We start from the raw sequence: 23,588 nt of genomic DNA on the forward strand, positions 1-23,588 counted from the left end.
TCTGCCCTATAGAGCTGGCTATAATTTTATAATAAAAGAAAATTGAATTGGTCTAGTAATTGGAACATGAGACCAGAAATCTGGATTTCTGATTCCTCATCTCAGGCCCCCAACTTGCTGAGAGACCTTGGAGAAATCATTTAACTTTTCTGCCTTAGTTTCCATTTTTACTTAGTTGATTTTTCCCCATATACTTCAGAAGTAACTTTTGAAAGGGTGGAGGGAACATTTCTCATATCCTAGTCATTAAGCAAGTATTGAAAAAGAGAACATAGCTGTAACGGTGCATTTATTATTAAAACTGCAGATAAAATCGTAGCATGAAATCTTGGCCACACTGAAGTCAATGGCAAAACTCACGTTGACTTCAGTATGGCCAGGATTTCACCTAGAGATGTTAAGGCCAGAAATATGACCTATCGCCTAATGCGGGCCAGATAATTTCACTCAGCTATTCTCTATATAAGACTAGGGGGCAGATTTTAATTTTTCCTTTTCCCAGTCATTAATTATGTGCACACAAATTTTGAATGTCATAATGTACCTGGTTACATGCACACAGTTGCATGTTTAGAATTATAGGCTATGTTTGCAAATGTGCCCCATATGTTTATCTTCTCATAAATGTTAGCTGTTAATTGTATGTCTTGTGGTTTGTTGTTTTATCTTTCGGTTTATAAAATATTACAAAGCGTAAAAACACTTTGAACCAAAAAAAGAAAAAAAGATTGGCCAGGTGCGATCTTTAAACTAAAAGCCCATTTCCTTACTATTGTTTATGTATCTTTTAGTTCTATAGGTGGCTAAATGTTGTTCTCTGTGTCAGAGGAGAGGCCTGGTTCTGGCGTAGAAAGCTTTTAGGGTGTGTTTTTGTTTTGTTTTTTTTTGTTTAAATAGTGAAAAAGAATAAATGATCCTACCAAAAAAACCCCTAACTTGATCATATTTCCAGCTTTACTGCATTGGTGGTGGTGGTACGAGTTCTCTGTGGTGTGTTTCCAGTGGCTCAAATGATCGTACTAATTGCCAATAGTCCCTCCGTCAATTAAATCAAGTTCTAATGTCCAGTGCTGTGTGCATAATGGTTGCCACATTCTCCTGTACAGTCAGTGCACTACCGCTCTCCCTGCTTTGTAAAGTGATTTGGGGATTCCTTTAATATGAAAGCCACTGTACAAAAATAAATACCTTTCCATATTAGCAAGTAAAATCTGATTAAAAAAAATAAAATACATTCCTCATAATAAAAGAAATGCTGTCATGTGAACTTTTGATCAAATAAACAGCTTTATCTGATGGGGTTTATGCTGTCAGATGGGAAATAATTTTCATAAAACAAATAAGCTAAATGGCAGTAATTGCGCCTTTCCCAGAGATGTTTTTACACAGTGCTAAGCAGTGATGTAATGTCTGCTTTATTGTGATGAGTTTTTTTTAATGTGTTATGCCAAATAAATAAATAAATGCATGTTTGTTTATCAGGATGCACATCAGGAGGACCTTACTAACACGAAATCCAGTTCTGAGGTGCTTCAGTTACATTTACAACCATTGGAAACCCAAAGGGTTGGTGTAGTTTTTACACCAGTTGACTACAAAAGAGTAGCCTCTCTTATATTAATCAGGTAGGCCAGCTTCTGAATTTAACCTAGCTTTTGTAAGCAATAAGTAAACGAATAAGCAAGAAAATAATTTTGCCAAATACTGCAGCAGAGACAAATACACCACATTTCCATTTTAAATACCTCCATTTCACTTTAAGAGATTTTCAAAATCTGATCTACACTTTGCACTTGTGTCCTATGGAAGTGGACACTGTAATAGAGTTCTAATTGAAGTGATTTTTTGTACGTGATAAGCATATTAAAAAACACACACAAAAATGTACAGTTCCAGTGGCTGACATTGCAGAATAATGCCTTCAATTTCCCATCAGTTTTGCTCCTGTGACTATAGGAGAAGAGGTTTATTAATTTTGCTCTTATCACTAAAACGTGATTTTCATCTAACTCCTTGATGTTAGGAATCCAAATAATGTTAGTAGTGTGATCAAGTAGACTACACTGGCTCTTAAGGGACCAATCCAGGGACCCAGAGCCCAGCCTAAATAGCAGGCTGTGTACTGGGATCTCTGCAGGAAGAGAGTGCTGGGAAGGGAGGAATTTTTCCCACCCTTCTCACCAGTTGAGGCAGCTGCTATCCAGTGGCAGACCCTCTGGTTCCCAGCTGCTCTATGTGCACTATCTTGGGGAAGGTCTCCATGGAATTTGGTTCTGCACTGCACAGGGGGTGAAAATCACCTCTGCTCAGAAAGCCTAAGTGGGACTTCAGTGGTGCACAGGCCTTGGGCTGACCTGCTGAATGGGCGTGCACACTGATTCTGCTGCTGCATGACCTCTGCAGCTGCTGAGGTGGGAACTGTGATGGACTTGCACCAAGATGGTAATAGAAGTGGGATGGTTTTGCTGAGTTAGCTTTTCTGTATCAAAAGCTGATTGCATGATTTTCATGTTATGACAGAAATAACTTGACTGTTCTGGATGTGGTCAATGTAGAAGGCTTTGGAGCCAGAGAATTATTAAAAGTAGGTGGAAGACTGCCAGGTGCAGGAGGGTCTCTTAGATTTAAGGTACCAGAAGCTACACTCATGGACTGCAGACGACGTGAGTAACAAAAAACAGATCTCTGATCCTGTAGCAACGGATTACTATGCTCCATATAGCTTGTGACTATAGTGATGCTGGTGTTACACAGAAATAGCATAAAGGGGAAAAATCATAACGTTGATTATCTGTGATGACTGAAATGGATTCTCCAAGTTACATGTATTGACATCAACAAAAAAGCCCAGATGGTCAGAGAATCATCTTTTAAAAGCATTTCCATCAAGCATGCCCCCTACTACCTTCCTGTAATTCAGAAATCACCTCCATATATATTAGTGCAGACAGTAGACATAATGATAAAGAACACTTCGTGTGTTGAGTAAAAAGCATTTTGGACAATATTTTGGTATCCGTAAAAATATGGAGCAGCATAGAAATTAATTTGTTTTTTGTTATTTTTTTCCTATCATTAATACTCCAACAGCATTTAATGAAATAGAATTTGTCAAAGTAAAACTGGACAGCCCAGTAGTAAAACAGATGCAGATTCTGTTTTGTCATAACACAAGCCTGATGATCTTACAAATTCTGTTGTATGTTACTGCAAAATGCAATTTATCAAATGAAAAATCTAACTCTCAGTTTTGGAACATTTTAAAATAATGTGAACTATAAGTAGTAATTTTTAAAAATATTAAAAGTAAAATTACTCTCTGTGCTGTGTAGTTACTAAATGCTAATTTTGTTTCCTTTAGAATTGAAAGACAGCAAACAAATTTTATCGATCACAAAGAATTTCAAAGTGGAGAATATTGGGCCTCTTCCTATAACTGTATCATCTATGAAGATTAATGGGTACAGTTGCCAAGGATATGGGTTTGAAGTGTTAGACTGTCAGGAATTTTTCCTGGCTCAGAACTCTTCGCGGGAAATCAGCATTGTGTAAGCATTGATTGTTAACCAAGACATTAGTTTATCTTAAGTGTGAATTTGAAATGGCAGAAGAACCTCACCTCATTAGTCCACAAAAGAAGTTGTCTGTTTTGAATAAACATGTAAAGCTCTCCTCTTTTCAGTGATGTTACATTAAAAGCTAGTACTATAGTAAAATTAGATTTTTTTTATGAAGACTAGTATGGTATTTTTATTACTACATTATGAATATTAATAAATTAAAGTTGAATGGTTGTCAGGACAAATGAACAACATATATTCTTTTTTTTTTCATTGTTTTATCATTTGTTTGCTGATTTTCGGTGCGTATCACAGTCATTAGTACCAGCTAGTCAGGTGCTTCTACCAATACATATTTTAAGTATTTTTTCTAATGTCCATGCAAGTGTAACTCAAGATTTTAAACATAAGGAAAAAGGGGTATGATTGTAATGCAGTAATTGTGCTTGTACATACAGCAAATGCAGTGCACTCTCAACTGTCTGTACATTTTAGACTTGTACAAAGAATTTCATTTAGTATTTGTTGATTATCCATTCTCCTTTTCCAGGAGGAAACATCAAAATTAAATAATACCTTATAGTGCATCATATAGAGAATGCTAACACAATTACAGTTGTAAAGCAGGTAGGCAAGTGCCTCTCTTAGGTAGTTGTTAACATCACTACATAAACTGGTCAGCAGGAGGCAATCTTGAAGCAAGCAGCTGTCTCATCTTTTTTCATATTAAATTAGAAGCTGTTTATGATCACTGTTTAGTATTTTTAAATCAATGACATCTTAATAAAACTAAATCTTACTATAGAAAAATAATACTGGCCTCATTTATTTTGTTGACAGGTTTACCCCTGATTTTACTTCTTCGTGGGTAATCCGTGAGCTTACTTTGGTGACTAATGCTGATGTAGAGTTCCACTTCACACTCAACGTGACCCTTCCTCACCATTTGTTACCCTTGTGTGCAGATGTGGTACCAGGACCTAGCTGGGAAGAGTCTTTCTGGAGGCTCACAGTTCTGTTTGTTAGGTAATATACTTGCTTCTTGTGCTGTGCACTCCTCACCCAAATTAAAAAGAAAAGAAAATCAGTCTATCAAAGATTTATAGTTGCTTTTGGTTCTTTGAGTTATATGTCAGCAGCTGCTACCTTTATATAAAACGTCAGTTTTAGAGAAATGTGTCATGTCATGGTGTGTAATTAGAATCTGATCCTTCAAAGACCTAAGTGCTGAACATAAAGGATGTTCAGGATTTTACAGGATTGGACCTATAATTTAAGTTTCTTGAGGAAAGAACATGTCTTCTCCTGCCCGGAAAGTGCCATACACACCTATGGCAGTGTTTTATTAGATAACTATAGATGGTTAGCATGGATGCAAATACAAGTTGTTTAAGCTATTAGTAAAGTTATAAATTTTATGGACAGATTCTCTGTTGCATCCAAGTGTTCTAACTTGTGCTAGTTGAATATCAGCCCGATGGGACCATATGTCACTTGGGGATAGTTAGAGCAGAATAAGCGTTAGCCGTTTCCCCTTCCTGCCTCGTTTATGCCCCAGGCATAGGTGCTGGAACTAAGGATGCGGGGTGAGGGCGTACTACCTCACCCATTGGCTTGAAGTGATTTCCATCATATTCAGGGTTTACAGTTTGGTTCAGTGGCTCTCAGCACCCCACACTATACAAATTGTTCCAGCACCTCTGGCCGCAGGAGTCACTTTATCACACTGAGCACTCCTCCATGCCGTGGAAATCCCCAGCTGTAGATGTGGGTGGTTTCTGTCACTACCTGAGCAGACCAAAAGGAGCTGTATGGACATATAATCTACCCTAAGCATTTCTGGTAGGTTTACATAGGTTTTAACGACATTGTTTTAAAACAAATAAACAGATCCTCTTTTTTTAACATACTCTTGTTTAATGTGGATTTTTGTTAAGAAATTCTGTTGAACAGGCTGTGATGGAAAGGTGTCTCAGTGTATGTGCATTAGCTAATTTTGTGCGTCAGATCCTCAGTGGGTTTAAATTGGCTTACCTCTGTTGAAGTGAGTGGACCTATGCCAATTTAGAACAGATAAGCTTCTGGGTCTGGTGTGTGCGTGCGCGTGCGTGCGCATATACACACACTATTACTACCTTTTATATTGTATAATGTAAGTGAGAAACTATTCTCAGTGTAGGTGATTTCTGGTGCCGTTTTCATACAAATCTTTAAATCCTAATAGTTTCACTCTTAGTTTTCAGAATTGATAGGATGTGAATGTAAATGTCATGTTAATACTATAACATGTCAGTGCATGCTTATTCTGTGGCCTGGAAATCCAAATTAATTCTGTTTTGCATTGTATAAAAACTAAAAGTACTTTAGTGAAAAAGCCTGATTAACAGATGCTGCAAGAACATAGGAATAGAGCTGTTTTCCATTAGTCTACATATTTTGCTTTCTGATAATAATAGTATATAGACTACTTCAGGAGGTAGCAAAAAATTACCCGTAATTCACTCGTGCTATAATATACCATACAGAAAAAATCCTTTGACTTCCAACACTGACCCCAGAAGAATGAAGGTTGATATTTCTAATAAATTTTATGTTACCATCCTCTCTAGAAAGGCATGAGAATTTTTTTTTTTTAAGAGATTTTTTTTTTCCCTCTGGGGCCTCCAGTGCAATTGTCTTATAGGTGTCTGTAGTTTAACTTGTTAGCTGCTTGGTGGAGTGACTCTCTTTATATTTGTGTCTCGTGTAGCAGTGAGTGCATTATTAGTGCTTAAGAAATAATAGCACCACAGAATCATAGAAGTTTGAGTGAGAGGGGATCTAATAGATCATCCTGTCTGTCTTCCTGCAAATACATGTACATATCCCATATATGTGAAGTACATAGTTTATTACAATATGCCCTGTTCAGCTTGCATTGTTTTGAGATCTCTGCTATATCTAAGCAAAATAAAATGTCTGTCCTCCGTTTAGCTTCAATCTTCAAATTATCTTGTTGTTTTAGGTTTGAATTTTGTTCGTTTTTGTTGTAAAATGAATAGTTTAATTGTTTTGTCAGAAAATAATCATAGCTTCCAGGAACTTTAAAAATAAAAGAGTAAAAATTATTACTTCTAGAAACTTTTTGTTTGTACCATACCCCATTCCTCCAATTTAATGTTAGGTATCTTAGCATTTGGAATTTACCAACACACAGTCCGAAAAACAATACTTGCTATGGAATTGATCTGTTTTGTTCATTAGTCTAGAGACATGCATGTAGTGAAACCTATTGTTTTCTTTTGCAGTTTGTCCCTGTTGGGTGTGATTCTAATAGCCTTCCAACAAGCACAGTACATTTTAGCAGAATTCATGAAATCAAGACAGAGACCAAATCCCAGTTCTTCGTCACAGCAAAACAGCAATCCTGTGGATGTAATCAGCTCTGATTCCTACAAGTAAAAATTCTTCTTCCTCTGAAGTGCTCTCATTTGCACTCTGTTTAACATAGAATAGCCTTTTCTAAATCTTTGTACTATGATATTACTGTGAACCCCTTTAGGAAGATACTGTTCCAAGAAACTTCTTCATTTCAGTGAGTTTTCAGCATTCTGACAATATCAGATGCACTCTGGTGTTTTAATCTGTACAGATGACAGATGAACAAAACTCAGAATAACTACTTTGGTGTATTGTTAGTAATATGTAGACAATGAAATGTAAGGTGGGTAATGTAAACACACTACATAGCTGCTCTGGTACTGTTACTATGTGGTGGGAATTACATGTTCATATTTAACAGTCACAGAAGTTAGAAATGGAAAGCACTTTGTTGGCCATCAAATCTCTGAACCTAGATCCTAATTCATTCAAGCATTTGAACGTGTATTGGAGTTGGTCGAAGCACTAAACTCATGTTTAAATCACAGTGAAATTGTAACATTTAATTAAATATCAGGGTGCTCAGAGCCTTTGTGTAGGGATCATTGCTATTATTGAAATCTAGATGTGATTAAAAATTTAAATCCTTATGCGGCCAACAAGATGCACATACCTTGGGCTGACTCCGCTTGGAAACACATTTGTGGGTGCCTTTGCAGGCATGTATGCAATTTGGGTGAGAATTTAATCCATAGCCATTAAGTGAAATCTTTACACTGTGAGCATTCCTTTCTGTTAGGACAGAAGCGGGTAAATTGCCCCTTCCTGAGTTTTATACCGAAAGAAGGTAGAAATCCAGTTCTTACGTTTCATTAATATTTCTCTCTGCCTCTCATTGAATACTTTTTTAAAAGGTGTAATTTAATGATGGCTTTATATATATTTAAAAAACACCTTAACAATTCTTTATTTCATATCCAGGGGCAGCTGCAAGACTTTTATGGATTCCTGTAGCACCTCTGATAAAGGCAAAGGAAAAGGCTTCCTTTCTGTAGGCACTCCATCCAGCCGAAGCCAGAATGCTGCAAAAAGAAGTCCAGCAACCTATAGCCACTCTCAGAAGAAACACAAATGTTCAGTTTACTACAGTAAACAAAAAGCAAACACAATACCTGGCAGTGCCATTACAACTACGGATGAAAAGCAGAATCAGACTGTAGAGAACCAAATCTCAGCACCAAAAGAGGACATTTGCACTGATATTGTTAGTGAGAACTGGCTACACCTAAAATATGCAAATGGCATAAATGTAAACCTGCAGAAGAATTTAACTCTTCCAGGAAACTTTCTGGATAAAGAAGAAAGTGCACTGAAAAATACAGTTCTCATGAAAAGTACTTCTTCAGAGTGTGATTTGAAGGAGGATCTTCAAGCATGTATGTTTCCTAAGGAAACTAACCTTAAAACTTCAGAAAATATAACTGAGCTCAAAGAACAGGAGTTCTGTCCTCTGAAGACATCTAAGAAGCTACCCGAAAGTCGCTTGTCAAATTCACCTCAGCAACAGCCAGAATTGCAAGACATTTCCAGGAAAAATAATGGTAATCTCTCCATTTATATAATTCATTTTGAGATTTGTCGTCTTGGGTGAAATCTTGGCCCCACTGAAGTCAATGGCAAAACATTCCTTCACTTCAGTGGGGATAGGATTTCTTCTTCTGTGTGAGGATATTTTACACATGCCTTTTGATATGTTTATGCAGATTTGCAAGAAAGAGGATCTGGCCAGAAAAATTCCTTTGTGTGGTAAATCAAAGCTGTGGCTTAGATGCAACTTTAAGGGTATTTCTGAAAGTTTGAAACTGAAAGCAAGTTTCATATCATATGGATATGATAAAGCTTTAGACTTCACACTTGCTTCCGTGCGTGAATTCACACCATAATATTTATAAAGATTAAAGCAAAGTTAAGAGACAAACATATTGTCATCACAGATATGATTAAAATACAATTTGCCCTTGGTCAGGTATTCAAATTATTTAAATCTTTAAAAAAAAAAAAATGGACTTCATTTGGAGTTGTTCATAGCATTTCTGAAAGTTAGGCATCCGGCTTTTGTAATAATATTGTAACCTGAAAGGGCCAGAAGCTGCCACCAGGGTGTTTGGAAACTCTCACATTATTAGGAGTTACAAGTTTCCATTTCTGTCAGAGACGCAAGAGATGTTTAGCTCTTGACTTTAAATTGAAAGACTAGCCTTGGGGAAGAGGCACAAGAACACTAAGAAGAAATGTTGGTTAGGAAGTCAAAGGAATATTTCTTGTAGACATGTTTTCACTGAGACTGTGGCAAAAACACATCCATTGATTGAATCCCAAATATGCAGTTGACAAGTCTGTTTTTCTTGAAGTCTTGATAATTCTATGCTGTCTGGTGGTTGAGACTTGGGACTGGGAATAAGGAGATGTGGGTTCTGTTCCTAGCTCTGCCACAGACTAACTATTTAACACTGAGCCAGTCAGTTACCCCATGTATTCCCTTATCTGTTAAATGGATTTACGGTACTACTACTTATTCATCTCAGACATGTTAACAAACTAATTTAATTAATATTTATAAAGTGCTTTGAAATTCTTCAGATGCTCTAGAGGTACAGTGTTATTATTAACCTATTTATAAATTTTCGAAAGCTGCTAAATAAATTTGAAAAACATTGATTAAACTTTTAAACATAACAAAATACATGGGAAAATATCTTTAGTTACAGGTCAGAGAGATCATGCATTATACCTAAACCAAGCTGTTTCCTACTGTAAATCCTTATCCATTTGTATTTTTGTAGAATTCCCTTTTGATTTTATGGTCATGAAAGAGCTCCTGATGGAGCCATATTGGCCTCTTACAATTGTTCCTATCTTTCCTTCACATTGGGACAGTCAGTTGTTGCACCTTTAGTATTGTTTCTTTAAGAAACTTCTCTCAGGAACTCCTTTTTCCCTTTGATTTTTCTTTCTTACCTACCAGCTCTGAGTTTTTTAAAGTCTGCTGTTTTGAATATAGCTCCTTCATAGAACATTTCCAGAGTTCTCATGGTTGCTTAATGATCAAATTTTTAAGACTTAAATTGAGCAAACAGTGAAACAAACAAGCTGTTTGTTTCAGGTATTTCTTGACTCCTGGCATTCTCGGGGTTTGCTGGCTGTCCAAAGTTCTGTGGTTTAATTTGTAGATGGTTTGGGACTATAAATTAAATCTGAATCATACCAGTATGAAACATTCATGACTGTTAATTATAGAGAATCTTTGTGGCACCAAGAAGTCAGCAGGAAACAATTTACTTTGTGTGTTATATCTTTGAAAGCAGTGACACATTTTTTAGAAGACCAGTAACATGTTTTTTCAGCTCCAGTCTCTGATCTTGCTCATTGCTTTGTTTTCTGATGCTCCCTATCCCCTCCATGCTCATCCATGCCCCTGCCACTGTGATGCTGCCATTCACAAATGAGGGAGGGCTAAGTTCCTCAGAGGTTGCAGGTACTGCTAGTAAACTGGCTAACAAGGAGCACTGAAGAATGAAATGGACGGTCATACCCTTCCCACCAAAGATCAGCACTGCAGTTTGATCTGTGGTATAGTCACGACCTTAGTACTCCTATTCCTTTTGCATGCCATGTGCAGTGCAGCCAAAAGCCTTGTCGTTAGGTCGCAGGGTAATCTCAAATGTCTGTATTTCTTAATATTTTGCAGCTGAAGAACTCCGTGCATTTATAATGTAATTAAGTATTGTACAATAATATCAGTGCAAAACGTTAAAATTAAAAATAAAAGATCTAACCAGCCTTATAATAGGTCAAACAGAATAAATGGACCTTAAGTTACCTAAAAGTGTCCAGTGAGGGAAACTTGACTGACTTCTAGGTGAGAGTTCCACAACCAAAAATCCTCGCCCAAGTCCATCCTTGTGGTTGTTGTTTTTATTATTTGCTATTTGTATTGCCATATCACCTAGGTACCCCAATCATGGCCCAGAATCCCATTGTGCTAGCTGCTGTACAAACACAGAACAAAAGAAGAAGATCCCTGTCTCAAAAAGCTTACAATCTAAGTATGGTACAACATACAGATAACGACAAATAGATGGGAGCATAAGGAAGCAATGGCAACATTGGCAGCATGATGGACTGTGATCTCAGCCCACTAGTGGCCTAACCATGGACAAGTCTTTTGTAGGCATCACAGCAGAGGGAGTTTTAAGGAGGGTTTTGAAGGAAGATAGTGAATAAGGGCTTGTCTATCTATGAAAATTAATCTGGAATAAGGCAGAATGTGAATTTAAAGTGGATTTACTATTCCACATTAATTCCATGTGTGAATGCTCTTATTCCAGAATGAGAGTGCATTATTCTGAATTATCTTAATCCACTTTCTTAATACATGTTAGAAGTGGATTAAGATAGTTTGGAATAAGAGCATCCACAAATGGAGCTAATCAGACATAGCCTTTCCAGAGTAACTCCCTTTGTAGACAAGATGCTAGCTTTGTGGATGTTTGTGGGGAGGGGCAGCAAGGGAGAGAGCACCAGTGTGCTTGTTTGAAAATTTAACAGGTGGTCTGTGGAGGCCTGATGGGGCAATGGGCGGTGGAAGCTGACATCTCACTGGTGAATGAGAGAGGATAGGTAGGGTGGGGATAGGCTATGAAGAGCAACAAGTAGCTTATGTTCGATGTGATAGAGAAAGGGGGAGCCAGTGGCGGGATGTAAAAAGAGGACTAAGAGAATGATGTTTGCAGTAGCATTCTGAATAAATGTGAATGGGGCTAGCTTATATTTATATTTATATTAAAGCCAGAGAAAAGGATGTTGTAGTAATTGAGATGTAAGATGATGAGAGTTTTAGCTAAGTGTGCCCCCAGTGTGGCCCTAACTGTACATAGGGACTAAAGAACCAACTGACGTAGGGTGATTATAGCAGGGTTGGTACGTAGGGGAAGTATATATTAGTACTGCTATATATAAAACTGCCTCTTGCAGCTCATTTTAGAAGTGTTACACGGCAGTGTTAACTTTTGGATTTTTGGGGGGGGGGGAAATAAGCAGCAAAACAAAAATGATTGATAATCGTAGTGTTTTGCGAAGCATCCAAGTTTGAAAATGTTGGCCAAGGTAGAGTGACCGGGGAAGGGAATGGGAGCCTCATGTACAAAGTTACACTATTTATATTGTTTCACTCCAGGGAATAACCAGCAAGTGCCTCTCAGGAATGAAACAGAAAACTGTGAGACTTTGAAAAAGCAGATTAACACACAGCCTTCCACTGAGAAAAAGATTAGTAAAGGACATAAGGAGGATACACCATGCTGTGGAAAACAGGAACTTGCTTCAGTTGAGGTTTGTATTAAATGATCCTTCTCAGTTTCATATTTAAAATGACTAAAACAAAAGAGAGAGAGAGAGAGAGAAACATTTTGTAAAGAGTAAATCCTAAAATCACTTTATTGATTTATTAATGAATGAGTAGAACCCCCAGGTTGTGATACTCTACGTGTCCTAGTTTCATGTATTAACACTGGATTATAAAATGTTTTGGTGGAGTTCACAAGTAGGCTTTATATGTAATGTGGGCTATATCACAAACTCCTTTGTTTCTATGTAATTAATATTAGTGCAGGCACAAACACACACTCACACCATCTGACTTAAATCTAACACCAAGTGTCAGCATCAGTAGTGCTGTGCGGAAACTCCCTCCTCCAACTCTTGTTAGAGAGCTATCTTGCAGACAAGGATTGTCCTTCCCGCCCCCCCCCCCCCCTTTCACTCTGGTTATTTTGGGGAAGTTCTAAGGCCTGTGTTATACAGGCGCCTTGGAACCTATGACTAATCTCTGTGCCAGAAACTGAATTTGAGCATGACAAAAGATGTATTCATTTACACAAATTGCTAAATAGTAATAGTAACCAGAAACCTGCAAGATAGCATCTTCTGTCCAAAGATTTCAAAAGCTTTACAAACACTAAGTATTGTATTTACATTACAGAGAGTTTAAGTGGCTTCCTAAATTCACTGATAGAGCAGGGGGCAGAATCGGAAATGGATTCTATCTAATCTGTTCATGAAAAGCTTTATAATAGATTACATGTCGTACTTCCGGAGCACATATTGAAAACATTTCCTGGATCCTAGTCTTGTTTTGAGAAAATGTTAATGCAGTTATCAATGGCTTTTGGCCATGTTCTGCTGCTTTTCATGCGTTTCTGGTGGTGGTCTATTTTGTTTTAAGTCCAATATAAATTAAAATTAAAATTTACTAATATTTTCTGTTTTAGTTATCCCCATTATTTCTTCAGTAGTATTTCAGATAAACAGAGGGGACACCACCAATAGGTGAAGGAAAAGAGAATTTATTGCTGCTGAACTCTCCCACAAGCTGATCACAAATCAGGCAGATGTTTCTAGTTTTTAGACGATTAAGAATTGTATAGACATTTTCCCCTATCATCCTCTGCACTCCTTACTTTGCTCAGGTGCAGGGCAGGGAAGAAAAGAGGGGAAATGCTAGCACATTGGGGATTCAGAAACTTTTATCTCTCAACATTTACCAGTGATATGAAGGTCTGAATCTTGGGTAGGTAGATTAAGTGGTGATCTTGGAAAGTGGCACTAAATCTTCCACTAAAAATGTCATTTTGTGAATGTTCTTTGCCTAGATAAAACCACTGACATGAATTTACCAAGGTTACTTCATTGATAATAGACACGTTGTCTCACTAGTTCATGTTTTTACCTTTTTAGCAAGAAGATGCTTACAGGAAGAAGAGATCTCAGGAGAAAAGAGAAGGCAATTTATCAAATATAAATTGGAATAGAAATAGAACCTCGAGAAAAAACAAGAAAAAGAATGTCAATATATCTCCAAGGTGTGTGCTTCATCCTCGGATAATCACAAGTTTTATTACGCTATGTTGAAACTGGAAATGCTTTCATTTCTGCATTTTTAGTCTCTCTTTAGGTTTTGTATAGTACAGTATGCAGGTTATTGTATGATATAATCCAGGGCTAAAACTGTCATATTTAATACGTACTATACTATATTACACAGGAAAATACGTGTGTGCCCACGTGTCTGTGTACATACATAAATATGTGTGTATGTACACTCCCCGTTCTGCAAAGCAATCTGTAAGGTGCCCTGTTGATTTCAGTGGGACCTGTTGTGGTTGCAAAGGGTCACCAGGATGGATCTCTTTGCAGAATCAGGGCCACGTTTAGGATTCAATTGCAGAGAATGGAAGGATTTTCATGGGGAAGTCACTACTTTAATTCTTTGATTTATTCTTGAGCTGTAAAATGTTTCTTGCTGAGCACTTCAGATTAAAGAATCCAGAAACCTATATGCCTGATGACAAATAAAATAATGCTAATTTTATAATTGCAAAATATGTTACACCTGCACTTTTGTGAACACATGTCCTCTGTAGACAGACTTTAAACTAACAAGCAATGGAGAAATGTGAGAGTTTGAATTTACATCCTGGTCAGTATTTAATTGCTTCTCCTTTATAGACTGGAAATTTGCCTGCTTTAAAACTCAGATGGTTAGTTTCCTTTGCACTCAGTTCCGAGTGGGTAAAATCTAGTATGTATTGTCTGCAGCAAAGAAAAATCTTTTGAAATGATTCCAACTTCATGTGAATCAGATCATCTCTTAACTAGTTGGAAGCAATTTTATCTTCTAATATAGTATAAAGAGGAAGAGAAGAATATTTTTTTTATAAAGAAGCCAGCATTTCCCCCAATGAAGTATAGTGATTTAAAAATTAACTTTTAAAAGAGGAAGTCTGGGATACCTGGGACATTCAGACTAAATGACTTCTTTGTAGTTTGTTGCCAAGTGTTGTGGTAAGTTAAAGGAATGTTAGATCAGAATATTAGACAGAAATATGCAAAGTTCCTGAGAAATATTTTGAAAACTTTTTTATAAGTTTACTTCAATAATTTCTAAGACTCAATTAATTGTAAGCTTTTCCTATTATTTCATGTTGTTGTTTATCATTATTAAATTATTATTACTGTACTTCTAAAGATACCATTTGGAATCGGGGCCCATTGTGCTAGACAATGTACAAAAATACAATAAGAGAAAGTGCCTCCTCCCAAACAGCTTAGATTTAAGCCCACAATCCTGAAAAGATTTAAATTGACTTAACAGACTCTTAAATAGTGTAATAGACAAAACCAATTGTAAAGTCAGAACACGAGGGACCATTGTGATAATCCTGCATAACAGTCTACTCACAATACATAGAATTCAGCACAGGATCAAGGTCTGTGTAGATAAGAAAAACAAAAATGGAAGGGAAATGTTTGTCTTGTATTATTTCTCTTACTGGTTCATTTATTTACTTTTCAACAATCATTGCTTTCTAGGCATTAAAATGTGACCATCTACTCTTCATAGAAATAATAACTCAAATGTTTGTCATTTCCAATATTAGTCAAACTAGTCCTGAAATGTAATAGTAAAGATAACAAATTTTTGGTGTTTCCACAGGGTAGTTCTATCCTGCATTCACCCTGCCACCTGATTGGTTTTGGGCTTCCCTTAACATGGATCTGACTGATAATGTATTAGATCAAGAAATGTTGGCTCCTACTAGCTAAGAATTGAAAAGAGAATAATGATTCCTGAATCAGTTGTGGGTTTTCTTCTGCTTATTATTTTGATGATGATGATCTATTGTGTTAGTGTTCAGGAGCCCAAATCGGGTTCAGGATGCGCTGGAAATCTAAGTCCTTGTCACAAGGAACTAACAATTTTAGATCCTGATCCTGCAGTCAGATCCCCCTGGGCAGACTCTACAGCTCTGCAGAAATACTTTGATTTCAATGGATTTGATTGCAAGATTGGAGTCTAGGAAGGCAAACAATATATAGCATAGGAGAGATTGTTTGGAAGATATACAATCTTTATATTTAAAAAAAAGGGTGACAATACTTCAACTATCCCAGACTGTCCCTCAACCTATACTTTCTTATAGGCATCAGAGGAGAAGTGTGTTTTGAGGAACAACTTGGAGGAGAGGGTAATGTCTTTGTGGATCACTTTGTGCTTCACAGGTAGGGGGCAGTGACAGGAAAGTGTAACAATGTTTGTAAAGAAGCACGTGGTAGTTCTGGTGAGCTCCCAAGTTGTTGGAAATATGTGGCCAATTCTTGCACCCACACTGTCCTATCTGAGCTCTCAAGGTATCTGTCACCTTTGTCTCACTCACAGTCCCAGCCAACCTGAGGAACAAGAGTTTTGAGGCTGTTTCAGCTCAAGATCTTGCCTTGACAGAGTTGCTAATAAAATGTTTAGTAATTGGAAGGGGGGAAATGATTAGTTAAAATGTAAATGCATTTTGGTTTGTGATTATTTCAGGGTTCCTGAACAGAATGAGTTGAAGCGTATGTGCAATGAATTCGAAAGTCCTGAATTAAGAACTAACATTGGCATAAGGGAAACTAGTAAAACAGACCAAAAAGTTGGGAGCTTGTCTACACAGGGAGAAACAGGTATGTAATCATTATTGGGATTGCACTGGAAAAAAGTAATGTGTAATTTTTTGACATCACCATATTTTGATTCCTTCCCTTGGGGACTTTTATTTCCCTTGCCCTCATGGGCCCCTTAATGTGACCATCCTGGCCAATGAGGACTATATGTAGCTCCTCTGGGAGCTAGTCAACATGGTTGCTGAGATGCCAAGAAATACCAAAAAGTATTCCTTCTCTGAGGGGCTGAATGCATTTCCTCCACAATACTCCCTAGTCAAGGTAAGAAGACATGTCAGAGCATGAAACTGTAATGTCTGAAACTGTTTGGGGGACAAGGTGGGTGAGATAATACCTTTTATTGGACCAACTTCTGTTGGTGAGAGAGGCTTTTGAGCTTACACAGAGCTCTCTTAGGTCAGCTCTGTGTAAGCTCAAAAGCTCGTCTCTCTCACCAACAGAATTTGGTCCAATAAAAGATATTACCTCACCCACCTTGTCTCTGATATCCTGGGAGCAACACTGCATTAAACTGTTTGGGACATGCCTACCTATCATGCCTACCTGAGATCAGTTAAAGTGGCAGCCCCCAGAATAGCATCAGGTGGGTATGGGTAAGGCATTTTCAGTGAATAACCATCAACTTTGAACCTTGTTTCCTGCCTTGGTCCACAGATCCAGGGCCTGTTCACTTTTCCTCAAAGTCAATCTGTTTTCCCCAGCTTTTGAGAAGATAGGAAGATAAATGAGTTTATATAGTAGTGGTGGTTCTTCTTGTTAAGATGAGGAGGACGGGAAAGTCCATAGTTCACTATTGAGTTATCAGTTAGATTTGTTTTTGTTTTTAATGTGCATGTTCCCAGGGTCTTTATATAAGGTCTCTGTTTACAATAAAATTTGTGCTGCTTAAAGAACAGTATGCACTTCCCATTTCTTCTACCTGTCTCAGCCCCTATGGGCCATGGTTTGTTGTCACTTCCCATTGTATTATAGGTATAACTTGGATGGTAAGCTCATCCAGGGCAGGGATTTTGTCATCTTGTATGCCCATAAAATGCCATACATGCCAGCTATCTATAAATAATACTTCCTCTTTCTGCTCAGAAGATTTAAAGGATTAATATAACACATTTCAAAAACCATTTTTATTTAATTTTGAGTTTAAATGTAATATTTTTAATTTTTTTTTCAACTTCAGAAATCTTTTATCAACGATCTAAGAAGAATTGTTTGGAAAAGTTTTGCTCTGATTCAAGCTCAGACTGTGGAAGTTCTTCAGGAAGTGTACGTGCCAGTCGTGGTAGCTGGGGCAGCTGGAGTAGCACAAGCAGCTCCGATGGAGATAAAAAGCCCATGATTACTACCCGGCATTTTCTTCCATCAAGTAAGTGTTGGAAATAGAATACGCACAAGTACATGCCGAATGTAGATCTTCTTTTTGGATAGTTTGAGTCAATGGAACCCTTAGTGACAAGGAGAGTGTGTAACCTTTTCAGTCTGCCCAGCTGCCATGGCTTAATAGAATCGAGTCTTCATGGTAGCATTCTACAGAGTGAGGGACCAGAAAGTATTTTACCAGTTGCTAAATCTAACACAAAGGGGTTTTGTATTCATCCACTCATGGTTAACCTGGTTTATTCAGGAAATCTAAAAACAAACATTGGAGTTAAAAGACTCCAAGATGCAGAATTGCTGTATTTGTTGTTCCATAACCATTATACTATTGTAGGTTAGAAATGAACCAGGACTCAAATATCTGACCTGTGCACACTCTGAAGTAGCTGAGATCTTTCCTGCATCTGAAAATGTGCTATTTGAGTGTTTCAATATGAAAACATATTATTTAGAAAATTCCTTGTAAACATTAGAAAACCTGAAAATTCATTCAGTGCTCCCTAATACTCTAGTCAAGGCATCTAGTTGCCTCCAGTTAATTTGTACACCTTTTGTGCTCCTTCATGGGGAAAAATGGTCTCCTATTTATTAAATGTGTCTAAAACATGTAATCATTTTGCGAGAATATCTTAGGGTGAATGCATTAGTGACTCAAGTTGCCATGATACCATACCCAACTCTGTGCTTTCTTTGACCTGTTTTAGTGATAAATGCCTGTGGCATTGGCAGTAATTCTAGTGTTGGGTCCTTGAGCATAAAGCAAATTCAAGTTTGCAGGTATGCTGCTGCTTATAAATGTGGAAAGAAGAAAACACACCTGGCAAACCAAGAACTCATACAGGCAGTGAACCAGTCAGTATTATTGTGTGTTAATTAAAGCTTATGAACTAGCACTAAACCATTACATTATGCAGGGGTAATAGTCTGTCTTTGAAAGTCATTGAACACTGAATTTTCACATCAGATCACAAGTGAATAAATACCTTTTATTAAGCTACTTTTGTTGGGACAGATTGGTGATTCATGCTGTTTTCTCTAGGGAATTGCCTGTTTTTCTTCTGTAATAGGCAGATTTGTTGTACATTTGGGTTGTAGTGTGAAACGTGACTTTTTAAAATATATTTGTATTTTCCCCGTTCTAGCAAGGTACACTAGTAATTTCTTATTTAACCATGGATATATTTTTGTTTCCATGTTCAATAACCATGTGAACTTCTTTCCTCTGTCCTCATGTTGTCATACTAGACTTAGAAAAACTTTTACTTTCTGCCTGATCAGCAATATGATACTCATTCTCCTACTGTGGTTAGTGCTCTAGATTGGTGGAAAAGTAAGTTTTTTGTAAATGCTTCAGATACATTTAGGAATACTGGGAAAGGCTGGAGGAACATGTGGCATCACATTTGGGAGGGAAAACCTAGAAGACTATACTGTTAAGAAGTAACTTGTCATCATGTCTGAACCTTTCCAAACTGATTTGACCCTTTTGCAATCTAATCTGTAGTATTTAGTTCAGTTGGGTCCTATTGTAGAACGTAGACGTCCTAACGTAGTGTCCTTTAGTTATTGGAGTAAGGAACTGGGAGTCGGCACTCCCGTCCTCTTTCTAGCTCTGCCACTGATTCACTGTGTGATGTTGGCCAGCATGGGCCTCTGTAAAATATGTCTAACAACGCTTGACTGTTGTACCTTCATGAGTATTGTTAGGATTCATTCGTTTGTGTGAGCAAGGCACTTCGAGATGCCTGGTTGCAATAGAATAATATTTTGTACATATATAATCCAGTGATTGAAACTGTCTTACAAAGTTGTCAACATATTATCATCAAGGCTGCGATTTTGTCATGGAAGTCACGGATTCCATGACCTCTGACTTCGGCAGCGACTGGTGCACTGACTCAGGGGCAGCTCAGACGGCTCCTGTGCCAGTCATACCAGTCGCTGCTGGGGCAGTCTCCCCTCCCACACCTCCTGCGCAGAGTTTGGGTTTGGAAGGGGGCAAGGGATTGGGGCATGGGACGGGGTGCGGCTGGCTCTGGGCGGCGCTTACCTGGGAGGCTCCCAGGAAGCGGTGACATCCCGCTCATTCAGCTGCTAGGCAGAGATATGGCCAGGCAGCTCTGTGTGCTGCCTCCATCCAGGGTTTCCACAGCTCCCATTGGTCAGGAACTGCGGCCAGTGGGAGCTGCAGGGGCGGTGCCTGCGGGCAGAGTTGCTATAGAAGTTCTAATTACCATAAGTGAGTAAGGAAAGATAAAAATAACATGCCCAGGTTTTCTCTTTTGATGTAGCTGTTTTCTGTTTGGGAGGTTTATTTGCGGGTGGAAGGGCCATGTTGTTGAAGCCATAGTTCAGACTTAGCTGTGGAATTTTGTATTCCACCACATAGTGATTTGGTTCCCTGCTAAGAAAAGTCCCTGAGACTTGAAACCAAATTATACAACAAGAGCGTCACAGGATTATGTTAGAAGTGTCTGGTATTGCCAGACAATGGTGACCTCGTCCTGCGAGGGACAGGAGAACGGTGAGTTGGAGTGAAAGGGCTCCAGCCGTAATACTCAGGGCTCTGCGTAGAGGGAGGGGGAATGTAGGAGAGAAACCCTTCTTAAATGAAAACTGAAGTAGGAGTCAGAGTGAGAATGTAAACTGGAGAGGGAACAAAGTGGCCTTTTGGTGTAGGTATGGCCAGGCCTACTACTGTTTTATGCACAGGCACAAACTTTTTTATAGCACTGCAGTGTCTTAATAGAGATTGCCCTGTGGACCTCTTCCCCAGGTAGCAACCCCTGGCAGCTACCTAGTGTTTCTACATGAGGGAGTATTATTAGGAATGTATTGAAGTTTTTGACACTGAAGAGTGGGGTCCCTTTTGAAATGTGTAACCGCATTGTCCACTTTGCTTTTCATTTCTTCTCCTTCTATCTGTTCACTTGCTCATGTTCACTCTCTTTTCAACCCTATCCCCCTCCTTTTTTCCCTGAACAGCCTTCTGGGCAGCCTAGTGCTGTCTCGTCCCATCCCCCTGCTTCCCAGCCACTTCATTCTCCTCTTCTCCCTTCTCCCCCAGACATTCCTCTCTATCTGGAAGCTCCATCTCACTGATGGCTCTGATTCCTGAGGACAGCTCCTGTTTCCCCACCTTTTCTTTAGCAGTAGCCCCTAGTAGAGGCAACTTGTCTGCCAATATCCCCCCCCCCCTTTTGTTTCTAGCTTCTTCTACAGATCTCTCAGCCCTTCTTCATTTTGAAGGGCTTGGGCACTTGTATAAGCAACTTGATACTGGGAGTATACAGAGTATACAGCATGTGACCAGCCCCTTCTACACAGATTACCTGCAAGTGCTTCATAGACCATAGTTTAGGCAGGAGTAATAAAAATCCAAATGTGAACTAAAACATATGAGAGTAAAAGCACCTGAGAAAGTAGAGAAAATAGCCATCAACACTAAAAGCAAAAGGGGAAAGAGAAAATGTGGATGAGGAAGTGAACTGAAAAAGTACCACACCAGAAATTAAGGAAGCTGTACAATTAGTCACTTTTGGGAAGACTGCAGAACTGACGGCTACTAACTCTGCCCACATTTTAATTCAGTCCTTACCTTTAGATTATTGTTACATGTGGAACAATGGATATGTTATGCATTGTAATATATATGACCTACATCTGTAAGTGGCAAAATAGTGAAAAGATATCTTTGTTTGTGGGTAATTAAGAAAGTGCACAAATGGACAGCTCAAAAAATTACAGAAAATACCCCAGAATCATGCGCTTGTATATGGCAATAAGCCCAAAGCACATCACAAACACCAGAAGGCACAATTATGCTTCATTGCTGTGCCATATTAAAAAGAACAGTGAAAATCCTTAGTACTCATAATATTAGTAACAGGTAGCTTGCTGCAGCATTAATAATGAACAAAATTTAAAAATAGTTTATATTGAATGTCATCTAGTGAGATGGAAAAATTGATTTCATGTCTCTAAATGCTATTTTGAATAATATGAATAAAATTTAGTGTCTGAGCAAAAACATATCAACAGACCTGGCTTCAGAGTCAGGAAAGATTAGCTGTTCCTCTGACCTAATGAGATGAATTATCTCTGGAATAATTTTCTGTGTATTCAGAGGGTGCCAGACGTCTGTTTTTTTTACCAGAACACCTGGTCGAAAAGGGACCCAGGCGGGTCTGGTCAGCCCCAGCTGTGAGCCACCTTACACACCCAAACTCCATCCCGGAGCCCACACCCTCTTCTGCACTCAAACCCCCTGCCCCAGCCCAGAATCCCCTCCTGCACCCAAAACCCCTCATCCCCACACCAGAGCCAGCACTCCTAACTGGAGCCCTCACTTCCCCCCCACACACCCCAACCCTCTGCCCCAGCCTGGAGCCCCTTCCCACACCCTGAACCCCTCATTTCTGGCCCCAGCCTGGAGCCCACACTTCTCCTGCACCCCAACCCGCTGAACCTGCCAGTGAATGAGGGTGGGGGGAGAGAGCAGTGGGGGGGGGAATGGAGTGAGCAAGGGCAGGGCAAAGGTGTTCAGTTCTGTGTGATTAGAAAGTTGGCAACCATATGTATTCATAATGTAGTGTAACTCTTTTCAAACAGTCATTTTGATAGTAAGTAGGAATGAATAATTAACATTATAAATGTTAGTAACAATTGTTAAGGTGAACACTGACAAAAAACAATGCATAAATAAAGGTATTTTCTTTTCATAAAGTCTGACATCACAGAAGAACTTACTCTTCTGGTAGAATAGTGGTTCTCAATCTTTTTCCAAATCCTGGGCCCATATTGCAAAAGAAAAAAAATGTCTGGGCCCTCCTCTTAGCTAGCCAAAAAGAACGGATCATGGTCTCCAGGTTGAGAATTCATATAATACATGACACCTGTATAGATTTCAGATGGGTTTATGAATAAGCATATTTAATAAATACATTCTGAAATGTTAAGAGCTGGAACTGACATTCCACACTGAGAAGTAAGTTCATACACACCATTGGTAAGTGTATTGTGTATGTTTCTGTTCTCAAAATCTTTTTTGATTCACAATCATTGTTTTATTTAGGGGAGAATATTTCACAAAATGATTTTCCAACTGAAACTCCCATCACTTTAAATCTGTCTCATAACATCTGCAATACCAGGTAAATTTTTGTTAAGTCTACCCCAGTAAAATATTAAAGGAACTCCATCAACTTGAAATATTGTTAGTTTTTTTTAAAATGAATTAAAAACAGTTTCTGGTCCTACGCCTTCTAGTGATTCTCGCTGCTAATTTTTGTGGTAGTATAGTCATGTTCTCCTAGTGTTGAAAATGTTTCTCTCTTCCCTGTAGCTGTATGAAAAAACCTACCCAAATGATAGGGAAACCTTGCTTGTTATGCAGGGGAAATATGGGATGCATAAGAAAAATAAGGAAGTTTATTTTTTCTGTATAATTTTCCCATTCTAGTAGTTTTCAGTGCTAATTTTTAGGTAACAAAAGGTCAGACAAATATGTCACTTTTAAGTTGATGGGGTTCTTTTTATGAGAATCATGTTGTCCTGAGACAACTCGAAAATTGTTCCTTTTCTTTCTCTGACATATCCTCCCCCTTACTACAATATGTGCTGCATCTAAAGTTTTAGTGACCTGGATCTTCATCTCACTCCCAGTTTGAGACAAGTGGGATTCACCTACTAGAGTCCATTACATCTTTTCCCCGCCGTTAATGATAACGGAGTATT

General features: G+C 38.3%; 1 protein-coding gene across 11 annotated transcripts in view; it reads left to right on the top strand.

The window, feature by feature from the left end:
* The window catches only part of TMEM131L (transmembrane 131 like), a 117,491-nt gene that overhangs the window by 85,927 nt on the left and 7,976 nt on the right, over nucleotides 1-23,588 (top strand). For 10 of the 11 annotated variants that reach the window (XM_038398703.2, XM_043513171.1, XM_043513169.1 and 7 more), the window contains 11 exons: nucleotides 1,483-1,625; nucleotides 2,521-2,663; nucleotides 3,362-3,548; nucleotides 4,401-4,586; nucleotides 6,848-6,997; nucleotides 7,902-8,521; nucleotides 12,157-12,311; nucleotides 13,716-13,840; nucleotides 16,345-16,478; nucleotides 17,656-17,841; nucleotides 22,927-23,005. In XM_038398703.2, coding sequence (XP_038254631.1) covers nucleotides 1,483-1,625; nucleotides 2,521-2,663; nucleotides 3,362-3,548; nucleotides 4,401-4,586; nucleotides 6,848-6,997; nucleotides 7,902-8,521; nucleotides 12,157-12,311; nucleotides 13,716-13,840; nucleotides 16,345-16,478; nucleotides 17,656-17,841; nucleotides 22,927-23,005 — 2,108 coding nt within the window. The remainder of the gene's footprint in view (nucleotides 1-1,482; nucleotides 1,626-2,520; nucleotides 2,664-3,361; nucleotides 3,549-4,400; nucleotides 4,587-6,847; nucleotides 6,998-7,901; nucleotides 8,522-12,156; nucleotides 12,312-13,715; nucleotides 13,841-16,344; nucleotides 16,479-17,655; nucleotides 17,842-22,926; nucleotides 23,006-23,588) is intronic. The other variant, XM_043513175.1, reaches the window with a different exon arrangement.

The sequence above is a fragment of the Dermochelys coriacea genome, chromosome 4 (assembly GCF_009764565.3).
Source record: "Dermochelys coriacea isolate rDerCor1 chromosome 4, rDerCor1.pri.v4, whole genome shotgun sequence".
NCBI classification, from domain to species: domain Eukaryota; kingdom Metazoa; phylum Chordata; order Testudines; family Dermochelyidae; genus Dermochelys; species Dermochelys coriacea.